The following is a 16,119-nucleotide window of genomic DNA, read 5'->3' on the forward strand; positions in this document are numbered from 1 at the left end:
AATCTTCTTTTACAATTTTTGCTTAGATGACCTTTTAGTAGGCAACCAAAACAATATCCACGCCTTCTTAAAATGCAACCTTTTTGTGATGTAACTGTGTTTTGAATTGTGAGCAGTCAATCAGAGCATGTTTGCCCATGACAACATCCACATAAAGGGATGATAACACTGGGTGTGGTTTGAGCAGGTTGTTGTGGAACAGATGATTGTTTTACAGTGCATACTGCTGGCTCTGTATTCACAGCTACTGAAGTAGCAAAGCTGCTCTTTCTGCCTCTGATTGGTTTTAGTTCACTTTTGCTTCTTTGGAGAGGCCTTTTTGTTGTTATTTGGTCCTGAATGTCTCCAAACAACGGATCCAAAAGTATCTTGGCATGTTTTTCTACAAAATCCACAAAGTTTTTAAATCCTGCCAGTTCTCTGTTGTCTCTCATAAGCTGTGCTTCACCACTTTTCTCTGAGTTTGTAGGGTAGTTTGGATGTAATTAGCCTTAGGTTCGATGGGATATCAAGTTCCTCCAAATACGGTAAATCTTGCATTACATTACAGCATCCTCTCAAATACATGCAGCGTTTTCCCATCCTTAGCTTTAATCGCTGCATAATTCAAGGCTTTTTCCAAGTAAGCTCCCAAAATTTTCATCTCATTTCCAAAGTGTTCTTTTAAGAGGCGCCTTGCTTCATTATAGCCCTTACTGGCTTCCATGTGCAAACAGCTGCGAACCAAATTTCTTGGCAAACCAGAGGTAAACAGCTCAAGGTAGTAGAGTCTGTCTTGATTATTCTCAGTCTTGTCTTCAATGCATGGATAAAAGACTGATATGCCAGTGGATTACCATCAAACACAGAAATCTCTCTTGCTGATAGTAGAGACAGTTTTTGCTGTGAGACAATGAGTTCTGTGATTTCACTTTGTCTTTGAATAACCATATCCAAGTTATCATGAGCGGCATTAATAACCACATTATCTTGTGCAGAGTGATTTATTATTCAAGTCTGATTTACACTCTGGGTCTTGTGTTTTTCAGTTGCGTTTTTGTTTTGAGGTTTATTTAGATCTTCTGATGTGTGGGTGCTCCTTTTGTCTGTCTATCATGTAGAAGGAGTGAGGTGTGAGACAGTTTATCTACTTGTTAAGGCTACTCTTGCGTTCAAAAAAGTTTGAAAAAATAAAAATAAAGATAGCAGAGTAGTCCCCTGAGGAGGTCTATGACTCACCAAATACTTAATAAGCACTCGCGGAGATATTTCTAGATTCCAAATGATCATAATTTATTTTCACCAACAAAAATATTCTCCGTGGTTGACTTCAGAATCATCAAAATAAGACTTATTTAGCGGTGGATAAACTGTCTCACTCCTCACTCTGTGAGCTGTCCCCTCTCCTTAATCATAGGAGGAGGTCACTCTCACCAGGAGGAGGACCGTGAGCAGCTGAAAACAATCAGAGTCAATCATAATTCATCTAAAACATTCAATAATTAATCAACATCATCATTGGCATTATTTGATTTACCATTGTCAAAGAAATTAATAAATAAATAATATAGATAGGCTCCAACAGAGACTAAACCAATCAGATCCCGCTATTCAGTATTGTGGCCACGGATTGGCTTAGCCTCAGGCAACATTACTATATTGGATAAAAAAAAAGTGTAAAGATGACTAAATGGTGTTATGTCATGTCTAAAGAGTTAAAAAAAAAAACGTATTTAAAGGGTTGTAAATCGTTTTTATGCTCTAACTAAAATGAGGGATTTCTATACTGTACATCTATAGTACTGCATATAAAAATGCAATAATGTCTACCAAATATTAAAAGTATGATCATTAGAATCAGTGACATGTGTGTCTAAATATGGTCATTTTGATTATTACATTTTCCCAAACCTACATATTTTTTCTATTTTTTCATTTAATATTTATTTTGAAAGCACGGCGAAACAGAGGTTAGTGCGTGCGCCTCACAATAACAGGGTCTTGGGTTCGATCCCTGGGCTCGGGGTCTTTCTGTGGGGAGTTTGCATGTTCTCCCCGTGACTGCGTGGGTTCCCTCCGGGTACTCCTGCTTCCTCCCACCTCCAAAGACATGCACCTGGGGATAGCTTGATTGGCAACACTAAATTGGCCCTAGTGTGTGAATGTGAGTGTGAATGTTGTCTGTCTATCTGTGTTGGCCCTGCGATGAGGTGGCGACTTGTCTAGGGTGTACACCGCCTTCCTCCCGAATTCAGCTGAGATAGGCTACAGCGACCTCGACAGGGACAATTGGTAGAAAATGGATGGATGGATGTTTAATTATGTCATCTGGCGCCAAGACATACAAAAATGCTATTTTTTTAAATACCCTTAATCAAATTAATTAATTTTATATTCAGAACATAGGCTCTTTATGAATGCAATTAAATACAGTTAAATTGCAACAATATTTTAAAAATATTCCTAATATCTAGGGATGTCCGATAATGGCTTTTTGCCGATATCCGATATTCCGATATTGTCCAACTCTTTAATTACCGATACCGATATCAACCGATATATGCAGTCGTGGAATTAACACATTATTATGCCTATTTTGGACAACCAGGTATGATGAAGATAAGCTACTTTAAAAAAATAAAATAAAATAAAATAAGATAAATAAATTAAAAACATTTTCTTGAATAAAAAAGAAAGTAAAACAATATAAAAACAGTTACATTGAAACTAGCAATTAATGAAAATTAGTAAAATTAACTGTTAAAGGTTAGTACTATTAGTGGACCAGCAGCACGCACAATCATGTGTGCTTACGGACTGTATCCCTTGCAGACTGTATTGATATATATTGATATATAATGTAGGAACCAGAATATTAATAACAGAAAAAAACAACCCTTTTGTGTGATGAATGAGTGTAAATGAGTGTAAATGGGGGAGGGAGGTTTTTTGGGTTGGTGCACTAATTGTAAGTGTATCTTGTGTTTTTTATGTTGATATAATTTAAAAAAAAACAAAATAAAACCGATACCGATAATAAAAAAACGATACCGATAATTTCCGATATTACATTTTAACACACTTATCGGCCGATATTATTGGCTATCTCTACTAACATCCCCAAAAAATCTAAAATCTAAAAATGATGACACTTTCAAACCAATAAATAAAAAGTTTGTAACTATTATTGTGCTGCGATATGTTCAATACACCCAACTAATTAACACTAACTCAGCATACACGCACACACCCCCCCACACACACACATGCACACTCACACACGCATACACACACACACACACACACACACACACACACACACACACACACACACACACACACACACACACACACACTCATGCACACACACTTGTACCTTGACATGTGCGTTTATCGTTGCTCAGCTGCAGCCCCCTAGGACAGTGACACTGGTGAGAGTCAAGCAGGGATGAACACCCATGGCTGCAGCCTCCATTGTTGACATGGCAACCTGCTGCCATCTCTGGAACAGGCAGCAGAAGAAAAAAAGACATCAGTGCTATTTAACAAAAGTGTTATTTGAAAAGTGTGCTATTTAACAATATTGTTATTTAAAAGTGTATGGAGAGAATGTACCTTTACAGTTGACCCCATTCTCTTCAAGCACTCGGCCTGGTCCACACTCGCAGCGTCTGGACCCTTTGGTGTTGACACACACCTCTGCACAGCCACCATTGGCCGTCTCGCACTCATTCACATCTGCACACAAACACACACACCTGGGTCACACAGCACATTAACTTCAGCGTTAGATAAGCTAAATGACTTGATCACCAACTCATAGGGATGAGATGATTAACTCTAGACTGAATTCATTACAGTAAGGTGTAAAGACAAGTAATAATAACGATGGCTGGAATAAAAGAGCAATACAGGTGAGGGTGAAAAGAAAGTGCAGCCACTTAAGCGACACTTTTATTATCTACTGTATTTACAGTACTGTAAGCACACATGTGAAGTGAAAACCCAAAACCAGTGAAGTTGGCTCGTTGTGTAAATCGTAAATAAAAACAAAATACAATGATTTGAAAATCCTTTTCAACTTATATTCAATTGAATATCCTTTTAACAACACTCAGTAAACTTTTGGGAACTGAGGAGACCAATTTTTTAAGCTTTTCAGGTGGAATTCTTTCCCATTCTTGCTTGATGTACAACTTAAGTTGTTTAACAGTCCGGGGTCTCCGTTCTCGTATTTGACACTTCATAATACACCACACATTTTCAATGGGAGACAGGTCTGGACTACAGGCAGGCCAGTCTAGTACCTGCACTCTTTTACTACGAAGCCACAACTTCAAAACTTGTATATACCTTTCAGCATTAATAGTGCTTTCACAGATGTGTAAGTTACCCATGCCTTGGTCACTAATACACCCCCATACCATCACAGATGCTTTGCGCCTATAACAGTCCGGATGGTTCTTTTCCTCTGTTTCTAAAAACAATTTGAAATGTGGACTCGTCAGACAACAGAACACTTTTCCACTTTGCATCAGTCCATCTTAGATGAGCTCGGGCCCAGCGAAGCTGGCGACGTTTCTGAGTGTTGTTGATAAATGTCTTTCACTTTGCATAGTAGAGTTTTAACTTGCACTTACAGATGTAGCGACAAACTGTAGTTACTGACAGGGGTTTTCTGAAGTGTTCCTGAGCCCATATGGTGATATCCTTTACAAACTGATGTCGGTTTTTGATGCCTGAGGGATCGAAGGTCACGAGCATTGCCGCTTGCGTGCAGTGATTTCTCCAGATTCTCTGAACCTTTTGATGATATTACAGACTGTAGATGGTGAAATCCCTAAATTCTTTGCAATAGCTTGTTGAGAAATGTTGTTCTTAAACTGTTCGACAATTTGCTCATGCATTTGTTGACAAAGTGGTGACCCTCGCCCCATCCTTGTTTGTGAATGACTGAGCCTTTCATGGAAGCTGCTTTTATACCCAATCATGGCACCCACCTGTTCCCAATTAGCCTGTTTACATGTGGGATGTTCCAAATAAGTTTTTGATGAGCATTCCTCAACTTTCTCAGTCTTTTTTACCACTTGTGCCAGCTTTTTTGAAACATGTTGCAGGCATCAAATTCCAAATGAGCTAATATTTGCAAAAAATAACAAAGCTAACCAGTTCGAACGTTAAGTATCTTGTCTTTGCAGTCTATTCAATTTAACATAAGGTGAAAAGGATTTGCAAATCATTGTATTCTGTTTTTATTTACGATTTACACAACGTGCAAACGTCACTGGTTTTGGATTTTGTATTATATCCACGAAGTTCAGTGAGCAGGTTGTGTTATGTGTGACTCTGTGCTACCTTTGTGTGCTGGATTAATTGTATTTTTCTGCATCATGACTAGGAAAGGTTGTTTGATTGGGACATATAACTAAATGGTGTGCTTTTGACGTCAAGCAATTACACATCACACCTGAATTTCTCACAAGATGGTGAAATATTGCCACCTGTCAGTCCCCTGGTGTTCCAATTCAACAGAAAACTCTAAATATGGTCAGGTTGCTTATTGAAGTTGAACTCATTGTCTCCTGGGTCATATTGAAGATCATTTGGACCACAGGCTGGGGTTTGGTCGCCTCTGCTTTAAATTATGTAAGAAAATAACATGATGCAGGATGAAGTTGCTAACCAAACACATTTTACACAATATGAAATTGCCTCCAGTCTTCTGTAGGTGACGGCAGCAGGCCGATTTTGGAGCTAAAAGTGGGCGTTCCGAAATGTGCTAAAATCACTACTGTGTCTATTTTGGGGGGAATTTTACCTGTAGACATAATTTTTGGGTCCATGAAATAAATGCCAATGTTGTCAGCATTACAAGGGCCATTTAGCACAAACCAATGCAATTTTTCACATTCTCGCCTCGATGGTGCTACCCTTTCCCATTCAAAGCATGCAGCAAAAAGTAAAAGGTCCTCATCAATAAGACCCTTCCAGCATTGCGGGTGGAACAACAGCCATGAACTCAAGCACACGATGTTCCTAAAAAATGAGTTCTGCCGGAGCACGGTGGAACAGGGGTTAGTGCATGTGCCTCCCAATACGAAGGCCCTGAGTTCAATCCCGGGCTCGGGATCTTTCTGTGTGGAGTTTGCATGTTCTCCCCGTGACTGTGTGGCTTCCTCCCACCTCAGAAGACATGCACCTGGGGATAGGTTGATTGGCGACACTAAATTGGCCCTAGTGTGTGAATGTGAGTGTGAATGTTGTCTGTCTGTCTGTCTGTGTAGGCCCTGCGATGAGGGGGCGACTTGTCCATGGTGTACACCGCCTTCCGCCCGAATGCAGCTGAGATAGGCTCCAGAACCCCCCGTGACCCCGAAAGGGACAAGTGGATGGATGGATGGAGTTCTGCCGGTATTGTTCCAGGTTTTCCTGTTTATTGGACTTATCTACTCGTCTCTTCCTTCCTGTCTCACCCAGGCATGTTTGTCTGTCCGGTCCCAGAACTGTTCCAGGAGCACAGCGACATTCCGAGTCAGGACATCTTGGACCGGCGCATGGAACGTCATCGCAGATGTCGTAGAAGTCTGCAGGATGTAATAATTGTAACAATCATTCCTGGAGGTACAAGGTGTGTTGAAGGAAGTCTACTCACGAGCGCAGTACACATGGAAGCAAACTGCAGGTCTTGGCAGGCGGTACACAAAGTACCCGCCAGTGCAGGCCTTCACGTCCACGCTGGCGTTCCACTGGCAGCAGTCGTCCCCGAAGCTGGCACACACAGGAAGCGTGACCACGCCTTCCTTCGGCTGAGGGTGGCTGCCGTTGAGCCAGACGGGAGCGTGAGTGCCGCAGTGGTTCTCGGGGATGCAGAAGGTGGGCATGGCGTCCCCTGCCATGCCGGTGAAGCGGTACCACTCTCCGGACATGTGGTTGTCGCACAGAGGCACCCCGGAGGACTGATTGATGTGATAGTCGGTGTTCCTCCATGGCTCATTCAGGCTGCTGTAGGCAGAGCAAGGGTCCAAGGCTGCACGGGCACACAGATTATATACAAATAACCATGATGGAGTAATGATAATTTATATAGCATCTTTCTCCAAATCTAAGGACTGTTGTGAGAGTAGCGTGTGTGTGTGTGTGCTCCTTTAAGAATGTCAATATGTGCAGGTGAGTGACGTGAGTGAGTGAGTGAGTGGGCAAGTGAGGTGAGAGAGCGCTAGCAGTGAGTGTGCAGGAGTGCTAGTAGCTTAGTGCAGTGTTCTTCAACCTTTTCTGAGTCAAGGCACATTTTTTTCATTGAAAAAATGTGGAGGCACACCACCAGCAGTAAACATTACAAAATGAAACTCACCAGCCAATATTGACAGTAAAAAGCCGTTCTCGCAATTGTTGGATATGAATTCAAACCATAACCAACCATGCATCACTATAGCTCTTATCTCAAAGTAGGTGTGTCACGACCTGTCACATCACGCGCTGACTTATTTTGAGTTTATTGCTGTACTTTGTGGACGCCGTCTGCTCCACACGCTGTAAGTCTTTGCTGTCATCCAACATTATGTTTTTGTTTACTTTGCAGCCAGTTCAGTTTTAGTTTAGTCTTGCATAGCCATCCCCAAGCTTCAATACTTTTTGTTTGTTTTTGGTTTAAGCATTAAATACCTTTTTACCTGCACGCTGCCTCCCGCTGTCATCTGCATAATGTGATCACCACAAACCAGGTTCCTGATATCTACAAAGCAATTATCTACCTTCTGCCACCTACTGATATGGAAGAGTATTACACGGTTACTCTGCCAAGCTCTAGACAGCACAGACAATAATTTACTGGTTTGCAAAAAAATATTTTTAACCCAATTAGGTGAAATTACATAATTTCCAACGGCACAACAAACAATATCTCACGGTACACTGGTGTGCCGCGACACAGTGATTGAAAAACACTAGCTTAGTGCAGTGTTTTTCAACCACTGTGCCGCGACACTACGTGAGACCCAGTCTGGTGTGCCGTGGGAGATTATCTAATTTCACCTATTTAGGTTAAAAATATTTTTTGCAAAGCAGTAATTATAGTCTGCAAATTATGTGTTGTTGTTGAGTGTCGGTGCTGCCTAGAACCGTGTAATACTCTTCTATATCAGTAGGTGGCAGCCGGTAGATAATTGCTTCGTAGATGTCGGAAACAGCGGGAAGCAGCGTGCAGGTAAAAAGGTATCTAATGCTTAAACCAAAAATAAACCAAAGGGGAGTGCCCCTAAGAAAAGGCATTGAAGCTTAGGGAAAGCTATGCAGAACAAAACTAAAACTGAACTACTTTTTGGCTACAAAATAAACAAAAACAGAATGCTGGACGACAGCAAAGACTGACAGCGTGTGGAGCAGACTGCGTCCACAAAGTACATTTGTACATGACATGACAATCAACACCAAAATAGGAGCACAAGACCAGAATTAAAACATTACACACAGGAAAACACCGAAAAACTCAAAATAAGTCAGGGCGGGATGTGACAGGTTGTGACAGTAGACCTACTTTGAGACAAGTGCTATAGTGATGCATGGTTGATTATGGTTATGGTTTGAATTAATATCCGACAATTGCGACAGCGACTTTTTACTGTCAACTGAATTTCGTTTTTTAACTATTTCTGCTGGTGGTGTGCCTCCGGATTTTTTCAACGCAAAAAATGTGCATTGGCTCAAAAATGGTTGAAAAACACTGGCTTAGTGGATGTCCGTTTGGCTTTGTGGAAAACATAAATAAAGTGACAGAGTTGCAATGAATCGACGGCCTCGTCATTCCGAGCCAAGAGCGGAACTGTAGGGACCCACTGCTGGGTAAAGTGGAGGTTGTTACCCCCGACAATACATGGGCCCTGGAGGGAACGTCTCCCCTGCAGTAAAGGTGTAACAGGACGCATGAAAATATAATGCATGTCCGATTAAGATGATAGTTTTATGGGCTTGGATTGCAGTTATGAAAGACTCAAGAAGACCGGGTCACTGATAATAAAAAGTTAAAGTTAAACTACCACTGATAGTCACACACACTAGGTGTGGCGGAGTTATCCTCTGCATTTGACCCATCCCCATGTTCACCACCTGGGGGTTGAGGGGAGCAGTGAGCAGCAGCGGTGGCCACGCTCGGGAATCATTTTTGGTGATTTAACCCCCAATTCCAACCCTTGATGCTGAGTGCCAAGAACGGATGCAATGGGTACCATTTTTATAGTCTTTGGTATGACTTGGCTGGGGTTTGAACTCACAACCTTCCAGTCTCAGGGTGGACACTCTAGCCACAAGGCCGCTGAGCAGGTAACATATACAGTAGTTCTTCCCTTTGCTGACTTCTGTGCAGCCATTTTGGCTCCAGTTTCCACTTAATGAATGTGAGTGTGAATGTCTTTGTGTGGCCTTAAAGAAGATTGTGTTTGTGGCCCCATTTTTGGTCTTCAATATTAGTTATTAGTTATTATTATGTTATCATTATTATCTGACTCACACTTTTTAGTTTGTATTCATCATGAATGCTGTCGTCATTAACTTAAATAGGATTCTAAATATGCAAAGTGTCCCTTTTGCATGAAAAATAAGTGGTCGTCATTGCAGAATAATACCTTTTAATGCCAAACACAAACGTCGATCCCCTCTGGCTGACATTGTAGAATAGGATAGGATATGTCTTTATTGTCATTGCCCAAGTACAACAAAACTATTTTTTCAGCACAAACCCGTTCAAGATTAGACAAACAAACAGTGTACAGGGTTACAGAACAGGAACGCTGATGGGTCGCCAAAGGCGCCCCGTAAAAGATAAGAAAAAGGTAAAACGCTGGGGAAGAAGATGAGTAAAAAAATACAATCTAGACGGGGGTTCTAAGGGGGCCGAGTCTGGAGTGGAAAAAAGCCTCCATGCCATGACACACATAAACACGTTACATTTAACCACGACAACTCGCAACAGAGGGGTGGGGAGTTGTGAGCAGACAATACAATGACTTGTCTGTTCTATTCGTCCATGCTGGCTGCTCTCATATTCAATTTTTCCTTTTCAAAGCTTCTCCATGATGTGATCCATCTTGCGATTCAGTTCAGAAATCGCCACAGTCTGTGATCCCACAGCCCGGCCCAAACCTTCCATTGTGACGAACAGCCTTTGGGCTCCTTGGGTGGCTGCCATCGTCTTACAAATTTGACGATACACCATTCCAATCAGCAGGTGCCCCACGATCACGGTTCCAAATAGGTAGATGTCTTCCACGTCCTCGATGGAAAGGACTGAGAGGCACATGATTCTCCATTTATCCCAGGAATCTCTCACGTACCCCGCAGCAATGGTTCCATCAGGGCAGCCAGGCTATACCCGAACCTCTTTTCCTCGTCGAAAAGATTTTGTCAATTGCGTCGAGAGTCGAGCTGATCATTTCCATGTCTGATGTTTAGATTTGGAGGACAGCGCAAAGAAAGAGGCTTCAAAAAAGTTCAGACAAAACAAAACAAAGAGAGCAAGCTGGGAGAAGAAGGGAGCGGAAAAAAATGTGACCGCCCTCACCAGAGGCAAGACAGAATTGAAAAAATAAAAAAATAAAAAAAGTCTTTATATTGTCCCCCGGCTGACAGGCGGCTAGCAGCTAATTATGTGTCTCCATACACAGTGAGGAGCCGCTACCCTAAGTTAATACTAACCATGACGGCAAATAAACAGCATTTTTCTCAATGTCTTAAGTATCATTATCAAGTATTATTATCACTGTAAAAGAGGCTAAATACGTTACACACCGAGAGCAAACCCAAAGCAGGCATGCTAATAGTTAAGCTAGCCGCTAAGCTAGTTTGGAACATCCCCAAGAAATGAATGCTTAGTAAAGCTTAACAAGTGTAAATAGAACCACAGAACGTAAACAGCTATTAACAGGAAATGAACAAGTACCGTATTTTTCGGATCATAAGGCACACCAGATTATAGGGCGCACTGCCGATGAGCGGATCTATTTGGATCGATTTTCATACAAAAGGCGCACTGGATTATAAGGCGCATTAAAGGGGTCATATTTTTTTGTATATTTAAAGTTTTCTTCGAACTGCTTTCTGACCGTCTCTTCAGGATGCGTCGTTTTGTGAGCGGTCTAATTCACTTCGACGGCGTCTTCTCCTTGTCATCTTTGTTGTACCAGTAGTTTTTAGCGCTTCCATAGCGAGTCTATCGACAGATATAAGTTAGAATTGTATGCTACTTAAAATGGTAAGAGGATTTAAATGGTAAGAGGATTTAAATGGTAAGAGGATGAATGCCCCAAAACAAGAGAATAGAGTATAAGAAGGATATTACTGACTACGGCATGGACTACAATGGCGGACGCGCGCACATTTTTGCGACTTATGCAGATCGCAAATACACATCAGCAAAGAAAAGTTGGTTTTGCATAATAGGTTGAAACAAAACGCCAGATAACATGCCTCATAATAGCTGACATTTTGGAGTCCTTTTACACACACCATAATAACACCCATATGTTGAAGCACAGTACGTCTGACTATGGTAGCCGTAATGCTTCACGTTCCATCAAGCGGGGCACCTTCATAGCTTACCAAAATCGTACTAAAACATTTTTATTTTTTATTTTTATTTTCTGTTCAAACCCTGCCTAGCAACATTCAGAACAGCAACCAACACAGCAATTGAGAGGACACACAAAAATGACACAAAACAATCCAAAAGTAGTCAAACAAAAATGTATATTATCAACAACAGTATCAATATTAATAAGAATTCCAACATAGCAGTGATTAGAAATCCCTCATTTATTTTATCATCACAGCCATTCATAAAAAATAAAAATAAAACATTTAAAAAATGAACAATAGTGTCACATCTCATAAGCTTGACAACACATTGTGTCCAATATTTTCTACAAAGCTAAAATAAATCATATTTTCATTTAATAGTTCAAACTAAAACATTTTGATATATTTTTGAGCGCCGTATGTAATGTTCTGTATTTGCTACAAAACATCAACGTTTTGGCGTTGCTTGCTCACGGGTGCTTGCTAGCGTCGTTTATTGAACGTCAACTTGCAGTCCACACATATCTCTTATGTGTGACTGCCATCTACTGATCAAACGTATCATTACACTCTGTACCAAATAAAATTGCTTTGAGGTCGGTAAGCACAACCAGAATTAATAAATACATTAGGCGCACCGGGTTATAAGGCGCATTGTCGATTTTTCATTTTAAGTGTGCCTTATAGTCCGAAAAATACCGTATATTAATAAGGGTCTAGAGAGAGGATAATATAACAAATATTGGTGTGCATAGCTCGATCCATAAATTGGTGGTGTCGACACCAAATCCAAGGACAGTATCAGTATAGTGTCGATACAATAATGAATTGATCACTTTCTTTATTTTCTAAATCAATAATCTTCAAATGATTTTTTTATTGCTTTTCTTAGTGTTTACAAATTCCGCAAAATTTTGTTTGGTTATTGTGTATTATTAACTTTGTTTTGTTTGTTTTGACCTGCTCAGTGACCTTGTGGTTAGAGTGTCCGCCCTGAGACTGGGAGGTTGTGAGTTCGAACCCCGGCCGAGTTATACCAAAGACTACAAATTTTAAAAAATGGGACCCGTTGCCTCCCTGCTTGGCACTCAGCATCAAGGGTTGGAATTGGGGGTTTAATCACCAAAATGATGCCCGAGCACGGCACACACTGCTGCTCACTGCTCCCCTCATCTCCCAGGGGGTGAACATGGGAATGGGTCAAATGCAGAGGACACATTTCACCACACCTAGTGTGTGTGTGTGTGTGTGTGTGTGACAATCAGTGGCATTTTAACTTTAACAAACAAATGTATGTAATAAAAGAGTGTAATAAATATTGTGTTGCTATTGTTAAACAGTCAACAACTCATTGAAAAAATTAATGTCAATACATGTGATCGGTATCAGTATCAGCTGATCTCAAACTTGGATGATTAGTATCTGAATCGGCAGTATATCTAGTAACACACCTAGCTGTTTGGTGTAGGACCATCATCAGTGGATAATAATAATCATTATAACCGTAATACACCAATATTATAATAATCATTATATTATTATTATTGCATCTACTGGGTGTTAAGCCTCTCCCTGCCTTTAAAACCTAGTGACGCCTGTTTTGAACTCCATTCAAAGTTCCTTGAACAATGTTTTCATGTATGAGTTACAAAGGTGAAAGCTCAACATCACTTTGTCTCTTCATATTTTTACCTTTTTTCTATCACCTCATCCTGGTTCCCAAATGTTGGCACTGCGAGTGAATACATGAATGTGTACCGCACCTTTCGCCTGTAGTAAGCTCCAGAGTAGTCAATGTACAGCAACAGTTGTTATATCACCCTCTCTCTAGATTCTTATTAATCTATTGTATTTTTCGGACTATGAGGCGCACTTAAAAGCAAAAATCGACAATGCGCCTTATAACCCGGTGCGCCTAATGCATACTTGCCAACCTTGAGACCTCCGATTTCGGGAGGTGGGGGAGGGGGGTGGGGTAGGCGTGGTCGGGGGTGGGGCGGGCGTGGTCGGATGTGGGGGCGGGGGGCGGGGGGCGGGGTTAGGGGCGTGGTTAAGACGGGAGGAGTATATTTACAGCTAGAATTCACCAAGTCAAGTATTTCATATATATATATATATACATATATATATATATATATATATATATATATATATATATATATATATATATATATATATATATATATATATATATATATATTTATTTTATTTTATATACATATGTATATATAAATAAAAAAAATACTTGAATTTCAGTGTTCATTTATTTACACATATACCTACTCAGTGGCCTAGTGGTTAGAGTGTCCGTCCTGAGATCGGTAGGTTGGGGGTTCAAATCCCGGCCGAGTCATACCAAAGACTATAAAAATGGGACCCATTACCTCCCTGCTTGGCACTCAGCATCAAGGGTTGGAATTGGGGGTTAAATCACCAAAATGATTCCCGGGCGCAGCCACCGCTGCTGCCCACTGCTCCCCTCACCTCCCAGGGGGTGATCAAGGGTGATGGGTCAAATGCAGAGAATAATTTCGCCACACCTAGTGTGTGTGTGACAATCATTGGTACTTTAACTTTAACTTTATATACACACACATAACACTCATCTACTCATTGTTGAGTTAAGGGTTGAATTGTCCATCCTTGTTCTATTCTCTGTCACTATTTTTCTAACCATGCTGAACACCCTCTCTGATGATGCATGCAAAAGTGCTTTCATCAAATGCATTAGAGTCTGGAATCTTCCATCTCTCCCTAGCATGGCCCAAAACCGGTCAATCTTTGCTTCCTGAGGAAGATCTTCAGTGCCAAGCACTTGGTAGTCCACTACTTCTTCCCGGGGGCTATCCAGGTCCAATCGCAGCTGTGGCTTGGAACTTATAAGCTGTTATGAGAGTAGCGTATGTGTGTGTGTGGCCCTTTAATAGGTGAGCATGTGAGGTGAGTGACGTCAGTGAGTGTGTGGGCGAGAGAAGAGAGGGAGCGGTAGCGTGAGTGCGGGCGGGGACTAGTTTGTTTTGTGTTGGATTGGCTGTGTGCAAGCAATCAATAAAGAAAGATTTGCAACTAATCGCCGGACTCAGGCAGGAAAGGTGCAACAAAGCGTATTTCTTCATCTTACTCGTCGTCGGCGTCGCCATGGCTGTATCTTCCTCATTCTTCTGCTTCGTCTCCTTGTTGTGTGCGCAGTTGTGCACTGCACTCTCTAAAAGACGTATATGTTATTGATGTTATAGATGGCAGTATTGTCTTGTTTAAGAGTGTCACAACATTGCTGTTTACGGCAGACGAACTGCTTTACGGTAGACAAAAAACGTGACTGCTGTTGTTGTGTGTTGTTGCCGCGCTGGGAGGACGTTAATGAAACTGCCTAACAATAAACCCACATAAGAAACCAAGAACTCGCCCTCCATCATTCTACAGTTATAATGTGATTGGGCAGGCACACTGTTTTTATCGTGGGAAAGCGGACTCAGGTCCGCATGGAGCTGGAGGGGGCGTGGCCTCCAGCTCCGCCTGAATTTCGGGACATTTTCGGGAGGAAATTTGTCCCGGGAGATTTTCGGGAGAGGCGCTGAATTTCGGGAGTCTCCCGGAAAATCCGGGAGGGTTGGCAAGTATGGCCTAATGTATGTATTAATTCTGGTTGTGCTTACCGACCTCAAAGCAATTTTATTTGGTACAGAGTGTAATGATAAGTTTGGCCAGTAGATGGCAGTCACACATAAGAGATACGTGTGGACTGCAAAAGTTGACGTTCAATAAACGACGCTAGCAAGTACACGTGAGCAAGCAACGCCAAAACGTTGATGTTTCGTTGCAAATACAGAACATTACACACGGCGCTCAAAAATACATCAAAATGTTTTAGTTTTAACTATTAAATGAAAATATTGGACACAATGTGTTGTCAAGCTTATGAGATGTGAAGGAAGTGTTAGCCACTGTGACACTATTGTTAATTTTTTTAAATGTTTTATTTTTTTATTTTTTTATGAATAGCTATGATATATAAGAACCACAAAAAATGCCCATGGGTCATAGGTCACATTATTCCTATCATTATAATATTTTTAACATCATGTTTACTTTTCTACACACTTTATTAACAAGGAATTCTAAATGACAACAGAAGTTATCGCAAGGTCTTCTTTTCCTAACATGAACAAACCTTGAAGACAACTAAGACTCAGTGGGGGAGCCGCCATCTGCCTCACACAGTCGATTGAAGAGAGAGACAGAGGGATGACAACATCCTGCACACTGCATATTGCATAATGATAGGAGTCTATAAAACAACCAACAGGAGTGCTGCTGATGATGCTAATGATGCTAAGGATGATGATATACATCACAGTGTGTGTTGAATGCAGCTCTGGAGGAACATCGTTATAACCACAGCAGTCAGTTGTGCAGAATCAAGACATAATGAACATGATGAGCACCTGGTGGCCAATCTCTTCTTCTACACTGTAATTAAGGGCAGTAGGAAGACAAGCAGGAGTGCTGGGATGATGATCATAAGTGAGAGCAACTATTTTAATATCGTGGCTGCTGGCTCTGCTTTAAGTTGAG

General features: G+C 41.2%; 1 protein-coding gene across 2 annotated transcripts in view; it reads right to left on the bottom strand.

Moving 5' to 3' along the window:
• Positions 1-16,119, bottom strand: part of oit3 (oncoprotein induced transcript 3) — a 42,094-nt gene that overhangs the window by 13,714 nt on the left and 12,261 nt on the right. The window contains exons 2-6 of one of the 2 annotated variants that reach the window (XM_061959575.2): positions 14,666-14,749; positions 6,632-7,006; positions 6,453-6,563; positions 3,595-3,717; positions 3,356-3,481 (exon numbers count right to left, since the gene is read on the bottom strand). In XM_061959575.2, the coding sequence (XP_061815559.1) occupies positions 3,356-3,481; positions 3,595-3,717; positions 6,453-6,563; positions 6,632-7,006; positions 14,666-14,749 (819 nt within the window). The remainder of the gene's footprint in view (positions 1-3,355; positions 3,482-3,594; positions 3,718-6,452; positions 6,564-6,631; positions 7,007-14,665; positions 14,750-16,119) is intronic. The other variant, XM_061959584.2, reaches the window with a different exon arrangement.

The sequence above is a fragment of the Nerophis lumbriciformis genome, linkage group LG02 (genome assembly GCF_033978685.3).
Source record: "Nerophis lumbriciformis linkage group LG02, RoL_Nlum_v2.1, whole genome shotgun sequence".
Taxonomy (NCBI): Eukaryota; Metazoa; Chordata; class Actinopteri; order Syngnathiformes; family Syngnathidae; genus Nerophis; species Nerophis lumbriciformis.